Consider the following 24,622-nt stretch of genomic DNA (forward strand, 5'->3'; position numbering starts at 1 on the left):
CTACCAAACATTTAAAGAAAATATTCCAAAAAATAGAAGAGAAAGGAAAATTTCCAAATTTATTATATGAGGCCAGCATTACAGATACCAAAACTACTACAAAAAAAAAAAAAAAAAAAAGAACTACAGGCCAGTATCTCTGAATATAGATGCAAAGATCCTCAACAAATATTAGCAAACTGAATCCAGCAATACATTGAAAAAAATCATTCACTATGATTAAGTGAGATTTAGTCCCATGATGCAAGGATGGTTCAATATTTGCAAAAACATGTTTTCAATAAGACACATTTATTCAGCATCATGATCAGACAATTACATTTAGCAATCAGCAGCATGAGTACAAAAAAAATCTACATTAAAACCCTTTGTTTTGAATCCTTTTACTTTCCACAGAACAGAAACTAAGATAACCTGTTATACAATTAGTCGCAAATACAGTCCTTGAGTTTTTTGTCCATACACATGAATTTGTCTAAAGCATGTCTGCTTTATAGCAGCTAGGCCCTGCCATCACTATGTTTGGCTGAGTTCACAAATCTGTTGTAACCTGTAGCTTCCTTGTCACTTCTCTGGCTCTCCTCTCCTGCTAAGCTTTGTTTTCTGGAAGTAATTAAAACCTTCTGCCACTATCATAGCTACTGCTGCTGCTGGAACCACCATAGCCACCTTGGTTTTGTGGTTTGGCAAAGTATTGGCCTCCACCACCACAGGGGCCAGAGCTTCTGCCTCCAAAACTTCCTCCTTTCATGGGTCCAAAAGTTGAAGATTGATTGTTGCAATTGCCAAAATCATTATAGCTTCCACCACCTCCAAAGTTGCTTCTATCATTACCAAATCCATTATAGCCATCCCCACTGCCACCATATCCACTATCACCTCGACTGCCACCAAAGCCACCTCACCCATAACGTTGTCATTCCCACCAAAACCACCTCCACAACCACCACCAAAGTTTCCAGAACTACTCTGACCTTTTTGGCTGGATGAAGCACTAGCCACCTCTTGCTTAGATAGAGCTTCCCTTACTTCACAGTTGTGGCCATTCACAATATGGTATTTTTGAATGACAATCTTGTCTACAGGGTCATGGTCATCAAACGTTACAAAAGCAAAGCCTCTCTCTCTGCCACTGCTTCAGTCAGTCATGATTTCAATCACTTCAATTTTCCGATACTGTTCAAAATAATCTTAGATGATGTTCTTCAGTGTCTTCTTTAATGCCACCCACAAAAATCTTTTTCACAGTTAAGTGGGCACCAGGTCTTTGAGAATCTTCTCTTGAGACAGCCTTCTTTGGTTCTACAACTCTTCCATCCACCTTGTGTGGCCTCACATTCATGGCCGCATCCACCTCTTCCACAGTGGCATATGTGACAAACCCAAAGCTTCTGGAGCTCTTGGTGTTTGGGCCTCTCCTTACCACACAGTCCATAAGTGTTCCCAATGCTCAAAATGGCTCCTCAGACACTCATCAGCTGTTTCAAAGCTCAAACCTCTGGTGAAAATCTTCTGCAGCTGTTCAGGCTCTTTGGGAGACTGACTTAGATATGGTGGTGGGGGGGGGGGGTGGGGAGACTTCAACAATGCTTACTCCCAATATTTGCAAATTAATCAGTGTGATACACACATCAACAAGAAAAAGGATAAAAACCATATGATCATTTCAATAGATGCAGACAAAGCATTTGACAAAGTATAACATCCATTCATGACAAAAACCTTCAACAAAGTAGGTTTAGAGGGAACATATGTCAACATAATAAAGACCATAATTGAAAAACCCACGGCTAACATCATATGCAATGGTAAAAAACTAGGAGTTTTCCCTTAACGTCAGAAACAAGACAAGGATGTCTGCTCTCACCACTTTCATTCAACATAACTACTAGATGTCATAGCGACAACAATCAGACAAAAAAAAAAAAAAAAGGAATAAAAGGCATCCAAACTGGTAAGGAAGAAATAAAAGTTTCACTATTTGCAGATGACATGATACTGTATATAGAAAACCCTTGAGACTCTACCAAAAAAAAAAACCCTACTAGAACTGATAAATGAATCCAGTAAGGCTGCAGAATACAAAATCAATGTACAGAAATCCATTGCATTTGTATACACTAACAATGAAGCATCAGAAGGAGAAATTAAGAAAAACTCACATTTACAATTGCACCAAAAATAATAAAATACCTAAGAATAAACTTATCCAAGGAGGTAAAAGACCTGTACTCTGAAAACTATAAAATACAGATGAAAGAAATTAAAAACAACACAAACATATGGAAAGATATTCTATGCTTATGTATTGGAAGAACCAACATTGTTAAAATGTCCATACTACTCAAAGCAATCTATAGATTTAATGCAATCCCTATCAAACACTAACAGCATTTTTCACAGAACTAAAACAAAGAATCCTAAAATTTGTATCAAACCACAAAAGATGCCAAATAGCCAAAGCATGCTTGAAAAAGAAAAAGAAAAATTGAAGTATCTTAATTTCAGATTTCAAGTTATACTACAAAGCTGTAGTTATCAAAACAGTATGGTACAGGCACAAAAATAGACACATAGATCAACAAAAGAGAATAGAAAGCCCAGAGATAAGCCCACAATTATACAGTTAATTAATCTTTGACGAAGGAGAAAAGAATGTGCAATAGGGAAAAGATAGTCTTTTCAACAAATGGTATTGGGAAAACTGGAGAGCAATGTGGAAAAGAATGAAACTGGACCACTTTCTTATACCATATATAAAAATAAACTCAAAATGGGTTAAGGACCTAAATGTGAGACCTGAATCATAAAAATCCTAGAAGAGAGTACTAGTAGTAATGTCTCTGACGTCAGCTATTACAATATTTTTCTAGATATGTCTCCTGAGGCAATGGAAACCAAAGCAAAATTAAACTATTGGGACTATACCAACAAAACAAAACAAAACAAAACAAAAACAAAAAACAAAACAAGCTTCTCCACAGCAAAGGAAACAATCAACAAAACTAAAAGGCAACTTGTGGAATGGGAGAAGACGTTTGCAAATTACATATCTGATAAAAGGTTAGTCTCCAAAATTTATAAAGAACTTATACAACTTGATACATACAAAAGACAAATAATCTAATGAAAACTGGACAGAAGACATGAATAGACATTTCCCCAAAGAAAACATGCAGATGGCCAACAGACACATGAAAAGATGCTCAAATCACTCATCATTAGTGAAATGCAACTTAAAACTACGATGAGATATTACCTCACACCTGTCAAAATGACTCAAATCAGAAAGACAAGGGGTGCCTGGGTGGCTCAGTCAGTTAAGTGTCCAACTTGGGCTCAGGTCATGATTTCACAATTCCTGAGTTTGAGCCCCTCATCGGCTCTATGCTGACAGCTCGGGGCCTGGAGCCTGCTTTGGATTCTGTGTCTCCCTCTCTCTGCCTCTCACCTGCTCATTCTCTCTCTCTCAAAAATAAATACATATTTTTAAAAATTAAAAAAAAAAGACTAGAGACAACAAGTGTTGGTGAGGAAAGGAACTCTCAAGTACTGTTGGTAGGAATGCAAATGGGGGTAGCCACTGTGGGAAACAATATGAAGATTCCTCAAAAAATTAAAACTAGAACTAACCTACAATCCAGTAATTACGACTGGGTATTTACCCCCAAATTACAAAAACACTAATGCAAAAGGATATATACACCCTTATATTTATTACAGTATTATTTACAATAGCCAAATTATGGACATAGCCCAAGTGTCCATCAATAGATGAGTGGATATAGAAAATGTACGTGTATATGTATATGTATAGGTATATGTATATGTATATGTATGTGTGTATACACACACACACACACACACACACACACAATGAAATATTATTCAGCTGTAAAAAAGAATGAAATCTTACTATTTGTAACAACATGGATGATCTAGAGTGTATAATACTAACCAAATTAAGTCAGTCAGAGAAAGGTAAATACCGTATGATTTCACTCATACATGGACTTTAAGAAACAAAATTAGCAAAGGAAAAAAAGAGAGATAAACCAAATAACAGACTCTTAGCTATAGAGAACAAACAGATGCACACCAGAGGAGAGGTGAGTGGGGGGATGGGTGAAACAAGTGAAGGGAATTAAGAGTATACTTCTCTTGATGAGAACTGAGTAACATATAGAAGTGAATCACTATATTGTATACCTGAAACTATTATAACAATGTATGATAACTATACTAAGTTAAAATAAAATCAAAAGGAGAAAGGTTTCAAATTAAAAATCTAAGTTTCTACTTTAAAAAAACCTAGATAAAGTGAAATAAATTCAAAGCTAACAGAAGGAAGAAAATACTACAGATAATAGCATCAAAGAATAAAATCATAAACAAAAACATAAAGATATGAAGAAAATTAATAGAGAAAAAATGAAACAAAAAGTGGTTCTTCAAGGAGGGCAATAAAACTGATAAACTTCTAGAAAGATGGACAGAAGTAAAAAGAGAAAAGGCACAATAATGAAAGAAAGTTCACATTAAGAGCATAATAAGAGAATATTACAAACAACTCTCACATAAATTCAATAATTTAGATGAAATGGAAATGGACCAATTTTTCAAAAACTAAAACTCCCAAAAATGAAACAGATAACCTGAATAGTCCAAAACTATTTTTTAAATTGAATGCATAGTTTAAATACTTCCCCAAAAAAGAAATCTCCAGGTCAAGATGTTTTCAATGGTGAATTCTACCAAATACTTAAAAAGGAAATAACATAGATTATACATAGTCTCTTCCATAAGATAGAAGAAGATGCACTACCTAGCTCATTTTATGAGGCCAATCTTAAATTGATGACAAAATCAGACAAAGACAACAAAAAAGGAAAACCATAAGTCTGTCCCTCAGGAACATAGATACAAAAATTCTCAACAAAATATTACCAAATTAAATCCAACAAAATATAAAAAAAATAATACACCATGACAAAATGCAATTTATTCTGGGAACACAAGACTGTTTCAACATTTGAAAATCAATCTAATCTTCTATATTAATAGTCTAAAGAAGAAAATCAACATGATCATATCAATTGATACAGAAAGAGAATTTCACAGCATTCAGCATCTATTCATATTAAAATTTTTCAGCAAACTAGGAACAGAAGCAAACTTCCTAACCTCATAAATGGCACCTACAAAAAAATCTATAGCAAATATCATACTTAGTAGTGTATAACTGAATGCCTTCCCACCAAGACTAGGAATAAGGCAAGGATGTCTACTCTTAGCACTCCTATTCAATGTCATACTGGAAGTCTTAGCTAGTGCAATAAGGCATGAAAGTGAAATAAAAGGTATAAGATTTGAAATGAAGAAATAAAATTGTGCCTATTTGTAAACAAGATGATTTCTACATAGAGAACTCCAAGGAATCCATATACCAAAAAAGTTCTAGAATACAAGTCAGTATTCAAAACTCAACTGAATTTCTTTTTTTTTTTTTTTAATTTTTTTTTTTTCAACGGTTTTTATTTATTTTTGGGACAGAGAGAGACAGAGCATGAACGGGGGAGGGGCAGAGAGAGAGGGAGACACAGAATCGGAATCAGGCTCCAGGTTCTGAGCCATCAGCCCAGAGCCTGACGCGGGGCTCGAACTCACGGACCGCGAGATCGTGACCTGGCTGAAGTCGGACGCTTAACCGACTGCGCCACCCAGGCGCCCCTCAACTGAATTTCTATATGCTAACAATGAACAATTGAAAACTAAAAATTTTAAATAGTTGCAATTACAGTATCTCCTCAGAATGAAATACTTAGGTATATACAGGTTCTTCATGCTGAAAACTACAAAATGCTAGTGAATGAAAAAGAAGATCTAATAAATGAAGAGACATAACATGTTCATGGATTAGAAGACTCAACATAATAAAGCTTTCAATTTTTCCCAATGAATCTATAGATGTAATGCAGCTCTATAAAAATCCAGCAGGATGTTTTATAGATATAGACAAGTTGATTCTAAATTAATATGCAAAGGAAAAAGAAGAAAGAGAAATTAGATTATACAATTTTAAGACTTACTCTGAAGCTAGATTAATCAAGACAGTGTGGTATTGGTAAAGGAATAGACACAGAAGTTAATAGAACAGAATACAGAGTCCAGAAATAGATCTATGCAAATATGGCCAATTGATTGTGACAAACGTGTAAAGGCAATTCAATATATAAAGGATAGCATTAGAAGAACTGAACTTTCATGTGCAAAAAAAATTGAACTTCAACCTAAAGCTCATACATTATACAAAAATTAATTCAAAATGGGTCATAGATTTAAAGTAAAATGTAAAACTAAAAAGCTGTTAGAAGAAAACATGGAAGAAAATATTCATGACCTAGTTCTTAGACATGACACCAGTCATGATTCCACAGAGAAAAAAATATAAAATGGACATCATCAAAATTTAGAATTTTTGGGGGCGCCTGGGTGGCTCAGTCGGTTAAGCGTCCGACTTGGCTCAGGTCACGATCTCATGGTCCGTGAGTTTGAGCCCCGCGTCGGGCTCTGGGCTGATGGCTCAGAGCCTGGAGCCTGCTTCCGATTCTGTGTCTCCCTCTCTCTCTGCCCCTCCCCCGTTCATGCTCTGTCTCTCTCTGTCTCAAAAATAAATAAACGTTAAAAAAAATTTTTTTTTTTAATTTAGAATTTTTGCTCTGTGAAAGACCCTGTCAAGAGAATGAAAAGACAAGCTACACATAGCAAACCATAGATATGACAAGGGACTTTTATCTAAAATATATAAACAACTCTCAAAACTCAACAGTAAGAAAACAATCCCATTAGAAAATGGGCAAAAGACATGAACTGACATTTCATCAAAGATGTATATAGCAAATATGCACATGAAAATATGTTCAACATCATTAGCCATAAGGGAAACATAAATTAAAACCACAGTGAGGTAAAATTTAAAAATTATACCAAGGATTTTATTTTCCAGCAAGGATGGGAAGAAACTAGACATCTCATACATTGTTGGTAAAAACATAAAATGGTTCAGTCACTCTGAGAAATAGTTTGGTAATTTTCTGATAAGACTAAACATGTACTCACCATGACTCAGCAATTACACTCTGGAATATTTATCCCAAACAGTGAAAATGTATATTCACACAAAAGACTGTACATGAATATTTACAGGAGTTTTTTTCATAATTGTCAAAAACTGGAAACTACCCAAATGTCTTTCAATGGGTGAACGGCTAAACAAACTCTAGTATCCATACCATGGAATACTACTCAGCAATAAAAAGGAATAAACTAATGATGCAGACAACTTAAAGGATCTTAAGAGCATTAAGCTAAATGAAAGAAGCCAATCTCATAAAATTTTATATACTATTTGATTCCATGTGCTTAACATCCTCAAAATGACAAAATTACAGAGATGGAAAACAGATTAATGGTTTCCAGGGAACAGGGACAAAGCGGGAGAAGATGTGACTATAAAGGGGCAGTACAAGAGTTTCTTTTAGTGAGGGAACATCGTATATCATGATGGTGGTGGTGGTGGTTTCACAATTTATACGTGAGATTAAATCTCATAGAACACACAAATAAGTATGTGTAAAAACTGGCCAAAACTGAGTAAAGTCTGTAGCCAAGCAGTAATATACCGACAATTCCCTGGTTTTGATAGTTATTGCTGTAATATACGATGTCACCATTAGGGGAAGCAGGGTAAAGCATTCAAGGGACTATATGTACTATTTTTTTGCTACTTCCAATGAATCAACAATCATTGCAAAATAAAGTTAAGAAGAAAACTAGCAGTAGGGAGCCTGGGTGGCTCAGGCGTTTAAGCATCCCAGTTTGGCTCAGGTCAGGCTCAGGTCATGTTCTCAGTTCACAAGTTCCAGTCCCATGTTGGGCTTTGTGCTGACAGCTCAGAGCTTGGAGCCTGCTTCAGATTCTGTGTCTCCCTCTCTCTCTCTGCCTTTCCCCCTCTCACATTCTGTGTGTGTGTGTGTGTGTGTGTGTGTGTGTGTGTCTCAAAAATAAATAATCATTTAAAATTTTTTTAAAAAGAAGAAAACTAACAGCAAAATGATTGGAAACAGCCCAATGTCTGTCCATAGGGAACTGGCTGAGTAAATTATGGTACATCCACACAATGTATAAAACCACAAAGAAAATAAGGACTGTATCTGTGAACTGATTGTGGATAAGAGAAAAAAGTAAGATCCAGAGCAGTAGATAAAATGTGCTACCTACAGCACAAGAAAGGCAGGAAAATAATAATAATATATCATAAACACAGGTTTGCTTATTTTCACAATAAGAAAGACAGGAAGGTCAAACCAGAAGCCATTAAAAATGGTTATCTACAGGGGATAAGTGGGAATGAGGTTAAGAGAATCAGAGTAGGAGCAAGAATTCTTTGCATGAAACATTATAAAGTTTTAAGTTTTATTCTCTTCAATTAAATAAAAGAAAGGAAGCCCTAAAATTTAACACAAACAAGTTTAAATTATCCCAATTTGATAATATAATCATATAGAAAATAATTATTTCAAGTAGCTTTTGAGCACAATAGTCTGACTATATTCCTTAGTGATCTATATTTTGACAACAAAAGAAACTACAAAGAAATTTTGAGCCTCATGTGGTAGCTGGGGAACAGGATATTAGGAGAAGGCCAAAATATGATGACAATAGTATAAAGTAAATCAAATCAATTAAAAGACAAAATTTATTTTTTATTTTTATTTTTTAAATATAATTTATTGTCAAGTTAGCTAACATACAGTGTATACAGTGTGCTCTTGGCCCAGTGCTCATCCCAACAAATGCCCTCCTCAATGCCCATCACCCATTTGCCCCACTCCCCTATTCCCCCCATCAACCTTCAGTTTGTTCTCTGTATTTAAGAGTCTCTTCTGGTTTGCCTTCTCTCTGTTTGAAACTATTTTTCCCCCATTCCTTCCCCCATGGTCCTCTGTTAAGTTTCTCAAATTCCACATGTGAGTGAAAACATGATATCAAAAGACAAACAAATTTTAAATGAGCAGATGAGCCAAGCACTTTGTAAACATTATCTCATTCAGTTATCAAAATGACTATGTTAACTACTGTCATCCCATTTTCCAGGAGAAAACTGAGGCAGATGGAAGTTAAATAATTCCCCAAGGCTATACTGTTAAGAGCAGAATCAGAATCTGGAATTGCAGCGTATGGCAGTCAAGAGCCCATGCTTTTAACCTTTAGCTCCCATGAGGGAGCAGAGGGAGCTGAGAAAGATGACCACAGCAATGACTGAAGGGGAAGAAAGAAAAAGGAAAAGATGTCCTCCAAAGAGCAGACCAATGTTATCTGGATCCTAGCTCTGGTTATCCTTTCCCTAAAAGGTCTGAATCCAACCTTCATCCTCAGACCTCTTACTTTTCCCCCCAACTGTTCTGCTGTTCTATTCCCAACTGTACTGCGTTGATAGAGTCCCCCCAAATTCATGTGCACCCAGAACATCAGAATGTGACCTTGTTTGGAAAATAGTCACTGGCAGATGAACTCAAGTAAAGGTGAGTGCATATTGGATTTGGATTTGGATAGGCCCTAATCTTATGACTCCTGTCCTTATTAAGAAGAAAAGACAGAGAAACATACATACACACACACACACACACACACACACACACACACACACACACATATCCTCCTGCACCCCACAGATACCCTGTGAAAATGGAAGCAGAGATTGTAATGGTAGGTCTATAAACCGAGGGACACCATGGGCCACCAGGAATCACCAAAAGCTAGGAGGGATGCATGGAACAGGTTGTCCCTCAGAGCCTCCAGTGGAAACCAACCCTGCTGATACCTTGATTTTGGACTTCCAGCCTTTACAACTGTGAAAGAATATATTTCTGTTGTTTGAAGCTACTCAGTTGTGGTACTTTGTTATGGCAGCCCTAGAAAACCAATACACCAACTTCAGGGGCTCCTTCCCACTGACCTCCAAACAGTACTGGATCTGAGAAGGCATCTCAACAATAAGTGTCTCCATTAGCCTTAGGAGGGATTGAAGGGTCTCCATGAGCAAATCCTGAGGGAGAAAAGAGAGATCTCAAAGACTTGCTGAGATATCAGTCCCATCCCTCCTTCTAAACTTAGCTCAGTGCTCCAGCTCTCCCAGGAAGCCTTCCTTGAGAAGTTCTGCTCCGCAAGTTTCCCCCTAACATTTCAAGTGCCACTTGCCCATTACTAACTTGAAGAAATTTTTCTGTTGTTTTCAGCAGAGCACAAATATCTGCTTGATACGCGGTTTGTCCTAGTGGATGGGGAGATCCCAGCTTGCCCCAAACATGGGGAAATCCTGTCAAAACCTTCCCTCTCTAACCAGAGCTACACTGAATAAGGCCTCATGGGGGTACAAGCGTAGGAAACCGACCTCAGCTTTCTCTGTATGTACCAGTCCTTCCTTCATAACATAAATAAATATGAACTGACAAAGAAGGACCACCAGACATCTGATGAAAAGGCCCAACTAAACAAATAGACCAAATGGTCCTAAAGAAAACCAAACTAATTCAGTAAGTAATAGAAACCTTTATTTTTAAAAATTCTTATTAATATCCTCAAAAAAAAGAAGCAGGAGATTGTGGTATCAGTAAAACAAGAACAATCAGTCAAAATAAAGGAGTAATCAGAGAACATGAAAGAATTCCTAGGAACTAAACATATAAATGCAAATTGGAAAACTGAATCCCTCTTCCTTCCTTCAAGGAAACACTACAGACCCTGTGGGAAATGGACTCAGCTCTCTTGCTGACTCTCTGAACTTATTTACCCATGGGCCTTTAGTAAAATCATGTTTGAAACCTTCCCGTCTGGTTTCAATTGTACAACAGTAAAAGGTAAAGAATTGAGTGTCCGTGTCTGGGCCAGAATATTAAAGTTGTGACAGTGGCAATCAATGAGTGCTCTCAAGAAGGAAGTACTTTTCATGAGTAGTGTTCAGACTATATGACCTAGTAATCTCTGATGATTATCATGTTTTTATCAAAGAGGTCCTTACATATAACTGCTGAACTTATACTTCTCATCCTCTCAAAAGTAAAAAATAAAAACAAAGAGACAAACATCAAAGAGTTAATTACTTCAGTGGCCTGGGCTTCCTGGGAACTGGATGCCTCCTTCTGCAAATCCTCTGTGGATGGCAGGCATAGCACACTCTGAAAGCACGTTTGGAGTAGCTCTGTTCTTTCTTCCACCTCTGTGAGGGGATGGAGCTTCCTAAGATCCATGAGGAAGGAGCAAAAATGTAACCAGAGAGTAATGGCCAGGAATAACAGCTGAGGAAAATAAGAGAGAGATGGTGGAGACAGAGGGAGAGGTGGGAGAAAGAAGATACCAAAAGAAAAGGTAACCAAAAGAAGAAAAGGAGGAAACAGTAAGAAAAGTTTTAAAATGCCAGGAATATGGAAAGAAAAGGATAAAGGGAAAGAGGAACTATTACAGAAAAGGGTACTAATATTTGGGGATGATATATTACTGTTTGGTTCCCCGGGTATTTTGAGGGAATGGCGGAGGCAGTCAATGATGGAGATGGAGGTGTTTAGTCAGGGACATCCCTGTGAGCAGAAGAAAGACTGGACCAGAAACAACAGCAAGTGCCTATGGAAGATGGGAGAGGTGGTCTCTGCCACATGCTCCAAAAATCCCATCCAAAAAATCTTGGTAAAAAGAGGTGGCATACATTGTCCAACAGATGTCTACAACTGCCTGGGGCCCCCATACTAAAAGCAGAGAAGAAAATAAGGTGGGGATAGATTAGGGAATAAAGAACTGAAATCCATTCAGAGGAAGGAGGACAGAATGGCTGGAACATTGTTACCTGAAGTTAGTGATGAAGTTCATTGCCCTCTGCCTAATGGAACTGGAGATGGAATTCAATGGCTCCTCCCTGATTAACTCCTGTAACACACCCACCCCAATCCCCCACCCCAGAGAACAAGAGGATGTGAATATATCTTTCTTGCCTTCCTCCCCCTCCTCCCACCCAGGCTGTATTCACAGGAAACTGGGACCTAGAATTTTCAGAGACTTCCAAAGACTCTGAAGGATAGCACATCTCTCCTACTCCCAACCATACCTTCCCCACAGCACTCACCCCTACCTTGAGAATGGGAAAGGGAACAATAAGGTAGGAAAAAACAACCAGAAAATCTGGACTTTTATCCTCCAGGCCTAGTCTAGGAGCATTGCCAATGGTTTCCATGAATGAGGACCCATCCTCCCTCCTCTGTGCATTTCTACCTCCATCCTCCTGAGTTGTACTTACCATCATAAAGGTTACAATTTCTATTTTCTGAGGGAACTTGAATTGAAAGGCCATGGGCTGGCTGCTCAAGATGTTTATTAGCTTGGTCAGGGCATCCAGGTACTCCAACTTCAGGTTCTTATCCTGAACCAACCAGTATACTCAGAGATTTCCAAGGTAGGAATGATCCTGGGGCAAGGGAAAACTACCTACACAAAATCTGGGAGATGAGGTGCTAAGGCTTCCTTAGGCTAAAACCCTGCATCTTCCTTCTGAGGGAAGCTTAGGAAAGCAAAGCTCCCAAAGCTTCCATGTCTCTTAAGTTATTGTCTTTTTACCAAATAAGTTCTTCCGAAGGATGTCTAGTTGGATGGTAAATGAATAGGGAATGGGAAAGGCTTCTTTTCCTACCCTAGGGATATATGCTCTGAACAAATGGCAAAGGCAGAAAAATTATTTGGGGCTCCCTCTTACCTCCCCTGAAACAACTGTGATCGCCCCACCCCCGAGTTCCATTCAAGGCCAGGCATCATTTTCTTGGAGCGGAAGGGCCAAAAAAGGCAGGGATGGGACACTGGAGAAGTAGAGAAAGCAGGAAGTACCTTTTCTACAATACAGTTGCGGTAGTGTTGCAGGACCATGGCCAGGATGTCATCTAAATGCATGAAGATGGCTCCCTTGCTCTCTGAAATAATCTTGCTATAGCTTAAGTAGATGATGTTACAGACCAGCCCCCATTCCCTTTGCTGATGTTCCTGTAGGGGGAAGGGGGAAACTTGCCTTCTCTTCATCTTATCCTCCTTGGCTGATGGGGAAATGGAGGTTCAGAGAGGAGTGGATTGCCTGCATGACACGGAAGGGAAGATGGGGCTGTGGAATGGTGAACAGCTGGGAGGAAGGTGGTGCAGCTGGTGATACCAGGGCCTGATTCACGGCATAAAGGAGCACGGGAAAGGGACAAGAGGATGAAACTTCCCCACAGTTGGCCAGAGGGAAATAGAAACATTTATAGGTGGGTCAGCACACCTCAGAGAAGTGGGGAGTCTGGGGTGACAGGGATGCCTTGGAAGGCTTTGTGTGGGAGGTTGGCAGAGCTCCCAGGAATGCCATCACCTTCATCAGTTTGAGGATGGATGATGAGTTCTTTTCAGTGAGTATAGCACTATATGCTTGCAGTTGGTCCAGGGTTACCTTCAGATGTTTCATGGACACGATACTGAGCGCCACAGCAATGCCCTGTAATAGGGATAGCCTCAACCTCATGCCACAGCTCAAAGTGAGCCAGAACTTTATGTTCTCCCAGAACTATAGATTTAGAGAGAGGAAGAGAGAGGAATGGGAAAGAAAATAAATGGAAGGAAAATTTGGTTCCTCTGATTCAAATTACTTAAAATCAAGGGGGAGAACCAAAGTCCATACAAGAAATAATTTAAGAAGCAAATTACAAGAAACAGACTCTTAACTATAGAGAACAAACTGATGGTTATCAGAGTGGAGGTGGGTGGGAGGATGGGGGAAATAAGGGATGGGGATTAGAGAGTGCAGTTATCATGATGGGGGAAAAAAGAACTCTAAAAGATGATTGATAGATAGATAGATAGATAGATAGATAGACAGATGATAGAGTGGCACAGAGTTTATCAAAATTCAGGAGTCCTCATTTTTGTATTTTTCATACTAATTGACAACATCCAGAAAAGCCCTTCCTGGGGCGCCTGGGTGGCGCAGTCGGTTAAGTGTCCGACTTCAGCCATGTCACGATCTCGCGGTCCGTGAGTTCGAGCCCCGCGTCAGGCTCTGGGCCGATGGCTCGGAGCCTGGAGCCTGTTTCCGATTCTGTGTCTCCCTCTCTCTCTGCCCCTCCCCCGTTCATGCTCTGTCTCTCTCTGTCCCAAAAATAAATAAAAAACGTTGAAAAAAAAAAATTAAAAAAAAAAAAAAAAAAAAAAAAAAGAAATGCAATTCCTTCTAAAAAAAAAAAAAGAAAAGCCCTTCCTGAATATCATGGAGCAGAGGAACACCCCCTACACACACCCTGCCATAATATTTGTGAACTGTGGGCCCTCATATGTACATGAATTCATTTGTGGATTCAGTAGAGTTTTGGTGCCTAAGGCATGGGGGTGGGGAAGCAAATTAACTCAGATTATGAAAAATTAGAGTCACAGATTTACAAAATCTTGGGATTATCAAATCCAACATTGCAGAACAGAGAATACTTACATGCACTAGTAATTCAGAGAAGGGTGGTGAGGAGGGAGCAAAGGGGAAGAACAAATCCAAGGCACATTATTGACAGGATTGGATGGATAATCAGAGAAGAAACAGAAGAGAGAGACAACTAACAGACAGTGCAAATATTTCTAACCCTGAATAACAGGAAACAGCAGTAACTGACCAATAATGGGAAGGTGGAAAAGGGGGGCCTGTCTAGAGTTGGGGAGAGAGGAATGAGGAACGTCCTGCATGTGTTTTGTAGGACATAGTAGAAGGACAACTAAGTGAAAATGCTATCAGTGGTTAGTGGATCTGGGAACAGATGACTGAGTGGGAGACAAGAGCAAGGGAAACTTGGGGATTCTATAATTCCTGCCAGGAACAGCATTTAATTTAAATCCCTCTGCCTCATAACAGGCCCTTTGACTTAAATGTCAGCCAAGTGTCTTCCAGAGCTTATTCAACAAGGATATCTGGGCACAGAGCTAAAGGAACATCTAACACAGACAAGCAGGTGCCAGCTATTTGCCAACTGGCTTGTTTATGCAGGACAGGCCACCGTTAAGATTCTGCAGTAGAGGAGGCAGAGTGACAGGGACCTGGGGACAGTTACAGTTGCTCCAGGACACAGATCTTCAAGAAAGGATGAAGTATTAGTGGGACTTACAGACTTTCGACCTCCAAGTAGATGAAGGGAAAATTTTGCCTAGTTGTGAAGCAGGGACTAGTTGAAAATCAGAAAGGGGGTTTATTCTGTCCCTCTTCTTATGCCATCCCTTATCCATGGCTTCCAGTCATCCTGGTCATTCTTCTTCATCATCATCATCATCATCATCATCATCATCCATCATCATCTTCTTCATCACTGACATCATCAGAGTATTTACTGCTTAGTTTTTACCAAACTTAACACATGCTATCTCACTGATCCTAACCCTAAAGATTTGAGGTAAATATTACCAATCCTATTTTACAGAAAGGGACAATATAATTGTTCCCTAACGTAGCCATCCAGCTCAGATCTGAGCTCCAGATCTACATGGCTACTGAACATCTCCACCTGGCTATACCAAGGGCACCCTTTTCTCTCCTGATCAAAAACTGAATGCATCATCTTCCTCCCCATTTTGCCCTCCATTCCTGGTTTCAGTGAAGGATACTATTATCCTCCCAGCTGACCATGCCAGAAACCCAGGAAACATCCTGAACATCCTCTTCCCTCTTATCTTTATCCTTTGTATCCAGTCTGTCCCCAGGTGGCAGCAGAGGGGTCATTTTCACTTCCCGTCAAAGAATTCTGCATTCCAGTCCCACCACACGACTAACAGTTCTATAGACATGCCCCCAAAAGTTCTTGCTCCTGAGTCTTGTCTTGGAATATTATGTCAAGTGAGAATACCCACTTCACTCCTTCTCCTAATCTAGACCCAACTAGCCCAAGTCCCCACCACCCCACACAGCCACTGTATGTCTCTGTGACCACTCATGTAAGGCTATTCTGTGTAGTCAGCTGTTTTCTTCCTATATGTGTCTGTCTCTTCAACGATACTGTTTGCATCTTGGGTTTGGTAAATACCTGATGATATAGTCATGATGATGGTGGATGCTCTGAGAATCTGGCAGGGAAGAGACATTGGAGAGGGGAGGCCTGAGAACATGGGTACCAACTCTACCAGTAACCAACACTTAGAGAGTGCTTGTGTGCCAGGCATTGTTCTAGGAGCTTTTATATATTTAATCCTTAAAACCATCCTTTGACACACATACTCTGTGGTATTCCCACCAAAATACATAATCTAAACCTAATCATGAAGAAATATGAGACAAACCAAAAATGCCATATATTCTACAAAATAAATGGTCTATACATTTAAAATGTCACGACTGCCTTTTGCATCTTTCCCAGACCCACGCCCTGTGGAGAGATTCTCTTCCCCCTTTGCCCCCTGTCTGGGCTACATCTGGCAGGAGGCTTCTTGGAAATTGACACATCATCCCTAGGTACAAAGGAATCAGATTTCAGGAAGATCAATTCAAATATTTGTTTGTCATTTAAAGGAATTTCAAGAAAGTTGTTACAGCAAATACTTGGCACACAGGAAGAGACAAGTGACACGCACTCAGAGACTCAGAAAAAACTTTCTTTCACACCAGTGCCAGCCCAGCAGAGTCCTCTCCAAAGGTTGAGCCCCCCAGCCCTGGTGCTAGCCTACTTTTATGCCTGACCAGCTTTCAGGGCTGAATGAGTGCCCAATTTGCCCTTTAAAACCATCTCACCCAGAGGAGGGAGGAAGATGGCGACGTAGGAGGACACTGGGCTCACCGCGTCCTGCTGATCACTCAGATTCCACCCACACCTGCCTAAATAACCCAAAAAAACACCAGAAGACTAGCAGAACAGAGTCTCCAGAGCCAAGCACAGACGAGGCAACCACAGCTCGGATTGAAGAGGCCCACAGAATTGGGTAGGAAGGGCAGAGAGGTGATGCGCGCTACACGGACTGGAGGGAGGGAGCTGGGGCTGAGGGGCAGCCCGCCGGCCAAGCAGAGCCCCCGAGTCTGGCTTGCAAAAGTGGAGGGGCCAGACGGAGTGTGTTCTGACAGCAAGCGGGGCTTAACATCTGGAAGGTTATAAGTTAACAGCTCTGCTCAGAGACGGGAGGGCTGGAGGACAACGGGAGGGAGAGTTGTTGAGCCCCAGACGACAGAGCTCAGCTTGGTGGGGAACAAAGGCACTCGCCAGCGCCATCTCCCTCGCCCATCCCCCAGCCAAAATCCCAAAGGGAACCAGTCCCTGCCAGGGAACTTGCTTGCACCGTGCAAACACCCAATGCTGTGCTTCTGTGGATCCATCCCTCCTGCGGGTCTGACTCCCTCCCAGTGCCACAGGGCCCCTCCTGAAGTGGATCACTGAAGGAAAAGTGAGCTGAGCCTGCCCCTCCTACCCCTGTGCACCTTGCTGATCTACCTCAGCTAATACGCCAGATCCCCAACACCACAAGCCTGGCAGTGTGCAAGTAGCCCAGATGGGCCACGCCACCCCACAGTGAATCCTGCTCCTAGGAGAGGGGAAGAGAAGGTACACACCAGTCTGACTGTGGCCCCAGCAGTGGGCTGGGGGCAGACATTAGGTCTGACTGCAGCCCCGCCCACCAACACAAGTTTTTCAAGAGACCACAGGGGAAGTGCCCTGCAGTTCCACACCACTCCAGGGACTGTTCAAAATAATGAAAAGGAAGAATTCCCCTCAAAAGAATCTCCAGGAAATAATGACAGCTAACGAACTGATCAAAAACAATTTAAACAATATAACAGAAAGTGAATTTAGAATAATAGTCATAAAATTAATTGCTGGGCTTGAAAACAGTATAGAAGACAGCAGAGAATCTATTGCTACAGAGATCAAGGGACTAAGGAACAGCCAGGAGGAGCTAAAAAATGCTATTAATGAGCAGCAAAATAAAATGGAGGCAACCACAGCTCGGATTGAAGAGGCAGAGGAGAGAATAAGTGAACTAGAAGATAAAATTATGGAAAAAGAAGAAGCTGAGAAAAAGAGAGATAAAAAAAATCCACGAGTATGAGGGGAAAATTAGAGAACTAAGTGATGCACTAAAGAGAAATAATCTACACATAATTGGTATTCCAGAGGAGGAAGAGAGAGGGAAAGGTGCTGAAGGTGTACTTGAAGAAATAATAGCTGAGAACTTCCCTGATCTGGGGAAGGAAAAAGGCATTGAAATCCAAGAGCACAGAGAACTCCCTTCAGATGTAACTTGAATCGATCTTCTGCACGACATATCATAGTGAAACTGGCAAAATACAAGGATAAGAGAAAATTCTGAAAGCAGCTAGGGATAAACGTGCTCTAACATATAAAGGGAGACCAATAAGACTCGTGATGGACCTCTCAACTGAAACTTGGCAGGCCAGAAAGGAATGTCAGGAAATCTTCAATGTGATAAACAGAAAAAATATGCAGCCGAGAATCCTGTATCCAGCAAGTCTGTCATTTAGAATAGAAGGAGAGATAAAGGTCTTCCCAAACAAACAAAAACTGAAGGAATTCGTCACCACTGAACCAGCCCTACAAGAGATCCTAAGGGGGATCCTTTGAGACAAAGTACTAGAGACATCGCTACAAGCATGAAACCTACAGACATCACAATGACTCTGAACCCATATCTTTCTATAATAACACTGAATGTAGGGGCGCCTGGGTGGCTCAGTCGGTTGAGCGTCCGACATCTCAGGTCATGATCTCGCGGACTGTGAGTTCAAGCCCCACATCGGGCTCTGTGCTGACAGCTCAGAGCCTGGAGCCTGCTTCAGATTCTGTGTCTCCCTCTCTCTCTGTCCCTCCCCTGCTCACATTCTGTCTCTCTCTCTCTCTCTCTCTCTCAAAAATAAATAAAGATTTAAAAAAATTAAAAAAAAAATAACACTGAATGTAAATGGACTAAATGCACCAACCAAAAGACATAGGGTATCATAATGGATAAAAAAACAAGACCCATCTATTTGCTGTCTACGAGAGACTCACATTAGACCTGAGGACACCTTCAGATTGAAAGTGAGGGGATGGAAAACTATTTATCATGCTACTGGAAGTCAAAAGAAAGCTGGAGTAGCCATACTTCTATCAGACAAACTACACTTTAAATTAAAGGCTGTAACAAGAGATGAAGAAGGGCATTATATAATAATTACAGGGTCTATCCATCAGGAAGAGCTAACAATTATAAATGTCTATGCGCTGAATATGGGAGCCCCCAAATATATAAAACAATTACTCACAAACATAAGCAACCTTATTGATAAGAATGTAGTAATTGCAGGGGACTTTAATACCCCACTTACAACAATGGATATATCATCTAGACACATGGTCAATAAAGAAACAAGGGCCCTGAATGATACATTGGATCACATGGACTTGACATATATATTTAGAACTCTGCATCCCAAAGCAACAGAATATACTTTCTTCTCGAGTGCACATGGAACATTCTCCAAGATAGATCACATACTGGGTCACAAAACAGCCCTTCATAAGTATACAAGAATTGAGATCATACCATGCATACTTTCAGACCACAATGCTATGAAGCTTGAAATCAACCACAGGAAAAAGTCTGGAAAACCTCCAAAAACGTGGAGGTTAAAGAACACCCTACTAAAGAATGAATGGGTCAACCAGGCAATTAGAGAAGAAATTTAAAAATATATGGAAAAAAATGAAAATGAAAATACAACAATCCAAATGCTTTGGGATGCAGCGAAGGCAGTCCTGAGAGGAAAATACATTGCAATCCAGGCCTATCTCAAGAAACAAGAAAAATCCCAAATACAAAATCTAACAGCACACCTAAAGGAAATAGAAGCAGAACAGCAAAGACACCCTAAACCCAGCAGAAGAGAAATAATAAAGATCAGAGCAGAAATAAACAATATAGAATCTAAAAAAAAACGTAGAGCAGATCAACGAAACCAAGAGTTGGTTTTTTGAAAAAATAAACAAAATTGATAAACCTCTAGCCAGGCTTCTCAAAAAGAAAAGGGAGATGACCCAAGTAGATAAAATCATGAATGAAAATGGAATTATTACAACCAATCCCTCAGAAATACAAGGAATATCAGGGAATTCTATGAATTCAATATCAGGGAATACTATGAAAAATTATATGCCAACAAACTGGACAACCTGGAAGAAATGGACAAATTCCTAAAAACCCACACACTTCCAAAAATCAATCAGAAGGAAATAGAAAGCTTGAACAGACTCATAACCAGCGAAGAAATTGAATCAGTTATCAAAAATCTCCCAACAAATAAGAGTCCAGGACCAGATGGCTTCCCAGGGGAGTTCTACCAGACGTTTAAAGTAGAGATAATACCTATCCTTCTCAAGCTATTCCAAAAAATAGAAAGGGAAGGAAAACTTCCAGACTCATTCTATGAAGCCAGTATTACTTTGATTCCTAAACCAGACAGAGACCCAGTAAAAAAAGAGAACTACAGGCCAATATCCCTGATGAATATGGATGCAAAAATTCTCAATAAGATACTAGCAAATCTAATTCAACAGCATATAAAAAGAATTATTCACCATGACCAAGTGGGATTCATTCCTGGGATGCAGGGCTGGTTCAACATTTGCAAATCAATCAACGTGATACATCACATGAATAAAAGAAAAGATAAGAACCATATGATCCTGTCAATCGATGCAGAAAAAGCATTTGACAAAATTCAGCATCCTTTCTTAATAAAAACACTCGAGAAAGTCGGGATAGAAGGAACATACTTAAACATCATAAAAGCCATTTATGAAAAGCCCACAGCTAACATCATCCTCAATGGGGAAAAACTGAGAGCTTTTTCCCTGAGATCAGGAACATGACAGGGATGTCCAGTCTCACCGCTGTTGTTTAACATAGTGTTGGAAGTTCTAGCATCAGCAATCAGACAACAAAAGGAAATCAAAGGCATCAAAATTGGCGAAGATGAAGTTAAGCTTTCACTTTTTGCAGATGACATGAAGCAACAGAATGCTTCAATGCTTCAATAATGAAGCAACAGAAAGACAAATAAACTGATCCCATTCACAATTGCACCAAGAAGCATAAAATACCTAGGAATAAATCTAACCAAAGATGTAAAAGATCTGTATGCTGAAAACTATAGAAAGTTTATGAAGGAAATTGAAGAAGATATAAAGAAATGGAAAAACATTCCGTGCTCATGGGTTGGAAGAATAAATATTGTCAAAATGTCAATACTACCCAAAGCTATCTACACATTCAATGCAATCCCAATCAAAATTGCACCAGCATTCTTCTCGAAGCTAGAACAAGCAATCCTAAAATTCATATGGAGCCACAAAAGGCCCCAAATAGCCAAAATAATTTTGAAGAAGAAGACCAAAGCAGGAGGCATCACAATCCCAGACTTTAGCCTCTACTACAAAGCTGTCATCATCAAGACAGCATGGTATTGGCATAAAAACAGACACATAGACCAATGGAATAGAATAGAAACCCCAGAAATAGATCCACAAAAGTATGGCCAACTAATCTTTGACAAAGCAGGAAAGAACATCCAATGGAAAAAAGACAGTCTCTAACAAATGGTGCTGGAAGAACTGGACAGCAACATGCAGAAGGTTGAAACTAGACCACTTTCTCACACCATTCACAAAAATAAACTCAAAATGGATAAAGGACCTGAATGTGAGACAGGAAACCATCAAAACCCTAGAGGAGAAAGCAGGAAAAGACCTCTCTGACCTCAGCCGTAGCAATCTCTTACTTGACACATCCCCAAAGGCAAGGGAATTAAAAGCAAAAATGAACTATTGGGACCTCATGAAGATAAAAAGCTTCTGCACAGCAAAGGAAAAAATCAACAAAACTAAAAGGCAACCAACGAAATAGGAAAAGATATTGGCAAATGACATATCAGACAAAGGGCTAGTATCCAAAATCTATAAAGAGCTCGCCAACCTCCACACCCAAAAAACAAATAATCCAGTGAAGAAATGGGCAGAAAACATGAATAGACACTTCTCTAAAGAAGACATCCGGATGGCCAACAGGCACATGAAAAGATGTTCAATGTCGCTCCTCATCAGGGAAATACAAATCAAAACCACACTCAGATATCACCTCATGCCAGTCAGAGTGGCCAAAATGAACAAATCAGAAGACTATAGATGCTGGAGAGGATGTGGAGAAACGGGAACCCTCTTGCACTGTTGGTGGGAATGCAAACTGGTGCAGCCGCTCTGGAAGACAGTGTGGAGGTTCCTCAGAAAATTAAAAATAGACCTACCCTATGACCCAGCAGTAGCACTGCTGGGAATTTACCCAAGGGATACAGGAGTACTGATGCATAGGGGCACATGTACCCCAATGTTTATAGCAGCACTCTCAACAATAGCCAAATTATGGAAAGAGCCTGAATGTCCATCAACTGATGAATGGATAAAGAAATTGTGGTTTATATACACAATGGAGTACTACGTGGCAATGAGAAAGAATGAAATATGGCCCTTTGTAGCAATGTGGATGGAACTGGAGAGTGTTATGCTAAGTGAAATAAGCCATAGAGAGAAAGACAGATACCATATGTGTTCACTCTTATGTGGATCCTGAGAAACTTAACAGAAACCCATGGGGGAGGGGAAGAAAAAAAAAAAGAGGTTAGAGTAGGAGAGAGCCAAAGCATAAGAGACTGTTAAAAACTGAGAACAAACTGAGGGTTGATGGGGGGTGGGAGGGAGGGGAGGGTGGGTGATGGGTATTGAAGAGGGCATTTTTGGGGATGAGCACTGGGTGTTGTATGGAAACCAATTTGACAATAAATGTCATATATTAAAAAAATAATAAATAAATAAATAAATAAACAAATAAATAAATAAAATAAAATGTCAAGATCATGAAAGATAAAGACTGAGGAACTGTTCCATATTAAAAATTGTTAAAGATAATTGATAAATAAATGCACTATTTGATTCTAAATTAGATCCCAGACCAGAGGGGGGAAAAATGTTTTTCTTCTGCTCTAAAAAAATGTTGGTGGGACAATTGGCCTTTTTCATAGATCAGCTGTATAAATTAGATAATTAGATAGATAATTTGCTAGTACTGTAGCAATGTTAACTTCCTAATTTTGATCACTGTGCTTTGATTATATAAGGGAATATTGTTATTTTTAGGTAGTACATCCTGAGGTATTTAGGGGTAAATACGCATGCATCATGACTGCAACTTCCTGAAGTGATTCAGAAAATAAAATAATAATAGTAAGTAACTTGCCCAAGGGCACACAGCTATAAAGTGGTAGAGCTAGGATTCCAGCCCAGGTTGTCTAGTTTGCCAGGTCCCAGCTTTTAACCACTTTGTCATCCTGACTCTTAAAGTAAAAATGCTCCCCCCATCCACCCTGCTTTGCCAGTTCCTCCACCTCACCTCCCTCTCATGCAGCTCTTCATGGACAGTTTGTAGGATGGCAGAGAGCATCATCTGCACCATTTTTATATTCCTCGAGGTCCGCAGGGTGAAGCCCAAGAATTTATATAGAAAAGCCTAGGAGAGGTGAAAGGGTAGAGGTGAAAGGCTATGCATAGCTTGGAATAAGCTTAGGGTAGCCTGGGGAATAGACATTTCCCAAACTGGCTTTGTAACTGTCAGCCAGCACCTTCCCCCAATGCCCCATCCTCCACACAGTCCCTCTTGTTCTGGGGGGGGGGGGGGGGGCATCTGGATAAGGTAGTAATCCTACAGAGCAGGGACTCAAGCTAGAGTTAAGAGAAAACTGTATTTCTAATTTCTCAAACTCTTAGGGCATGGATCATCCCTTTAGGGACTTTCCCTGATCCACATACTTCCCATTTCCAGCTAGGAAATGAAAAGTTCCCTACTTCAATGTTTTACAGTTTTCACCTCCTTGGTTAAGTTTATTCCTAGCTATTTTATTATTTTTGGTGCAATTGTAAATGAGACTGTTTTCTTAATTTCTCTTTCTGATGCTTCATTAAGTGTATAGAAATGCAACAGATTTTTGTATATTACTTTTGTATCCTTTACTGATTTCATTTATCAGTTCTAGCAGTTTTTTGGTGGAGTCTTTAGGATTTTCTGTGCATAGTATCGTGTTATCTGCAAATAGTGAAAGTTTTACTACTTACTTGCCAATTTGGATGGCTTTTACTTCTTTTTCTTGTCTGGTTGCTGTGGCTAGAACTTCCAGTTCTAATGTTGAATAATAGTGGTGAGAGTGGACATCCTTGTCTTATTCTTGATCTTAAGGTAAAAGCTCTCAGTTTTTCACCATTGAGTGTGATGTTAACTGTAGGTTTTTCATATATGGCTTTCATTATGTTGAGGTATATTCTCTCTAAACTTACTTCATTGAGAGTTTTTGCCATGAATGGATATTGTACTTTGTCAAATGCTTTTTCTGCATGTATTGAGATGATCATATGGTTTTTATCTTTTCTTTTGTTAATGTGATGTATTGTTGATTGATTTGTGAATATTGAACCACTCTTGCATCCCTGCACTAAATCCTACTTGA

At 39.7% G+C, this 24,622-nt stretch overlaps 1 protein-coding gene and 1 pseudogene across 8 annotated transcripts in view; both read right to left on the reverse strand.

Annotated features, from left to right (window-relative positions):
• The window catches only part of LOC132694882 (maestro heat-like repeat-containing protein family member 1), a 109,272-nt gene that overhangs the window by 32,806 nt on the left and 51,844 nt on the right, over nucleotides 1–24,622 (reverse strand). For all 8 annotated transcript variants that reach the window (XM_078450176.2, XM_078450177.2, XM_078450175.2 and 5 more), the window contains 7 exons: nucleotides 23,515–23,631; nucleotides 13,439–13,561; nucleotides 12,928–13,080; nucleotides 12,347–12,469; nucleotides 11,900–11,979; nucleotides 11,163–11,298; nucleotides 10,019–10,108 (listed from right to left, as the gene is read on the reverse strand). In XM_078450176.2, the coding sequence (XP_078306302.2) occupies nucleotides 10,019–10,108; nucleotides 11,163–11,298; nucleotides 11,900–11,979; nucleotides 12,347–12,469; nucleotides 12,928–13,080; nucleotides 13,439–13,561; nucleotides 23,515–23,631 (822 nt within the window). The remainder of the gene's footprint in view (nucleotides 1–10,018; nucleotides 10,109–11,162; nucleotides 11,299–11,899; nucleotides 11,980–12,346; nucleotides 12,470–12,927; nucleotides 13,081–13,438; nucleotides 13,562–23,514; nucleotides 23,632–24,622) is intronic.
• Nucleotides 112–1,883, reverse strand: LOC132694888 (heterogeneous nuclear ribonucleoprotein A1 pseudogene; annotated as a pseudogene).

Source organism: Panthera onca, chromosome B4 (assembly GCF_046562875.1).
Source record: "Panthera onca isolate mPanOnc1 chromosome B4, mPanOnc1 haplotype 2, whole genome shotgun sequence".
NCBI classification, from domain to species: domain Eukaryota; kingdom Metazoa; phylum Chordata; class Mammalia; order Carnivora; family Felidae; genus Panthera; species Panthera onca.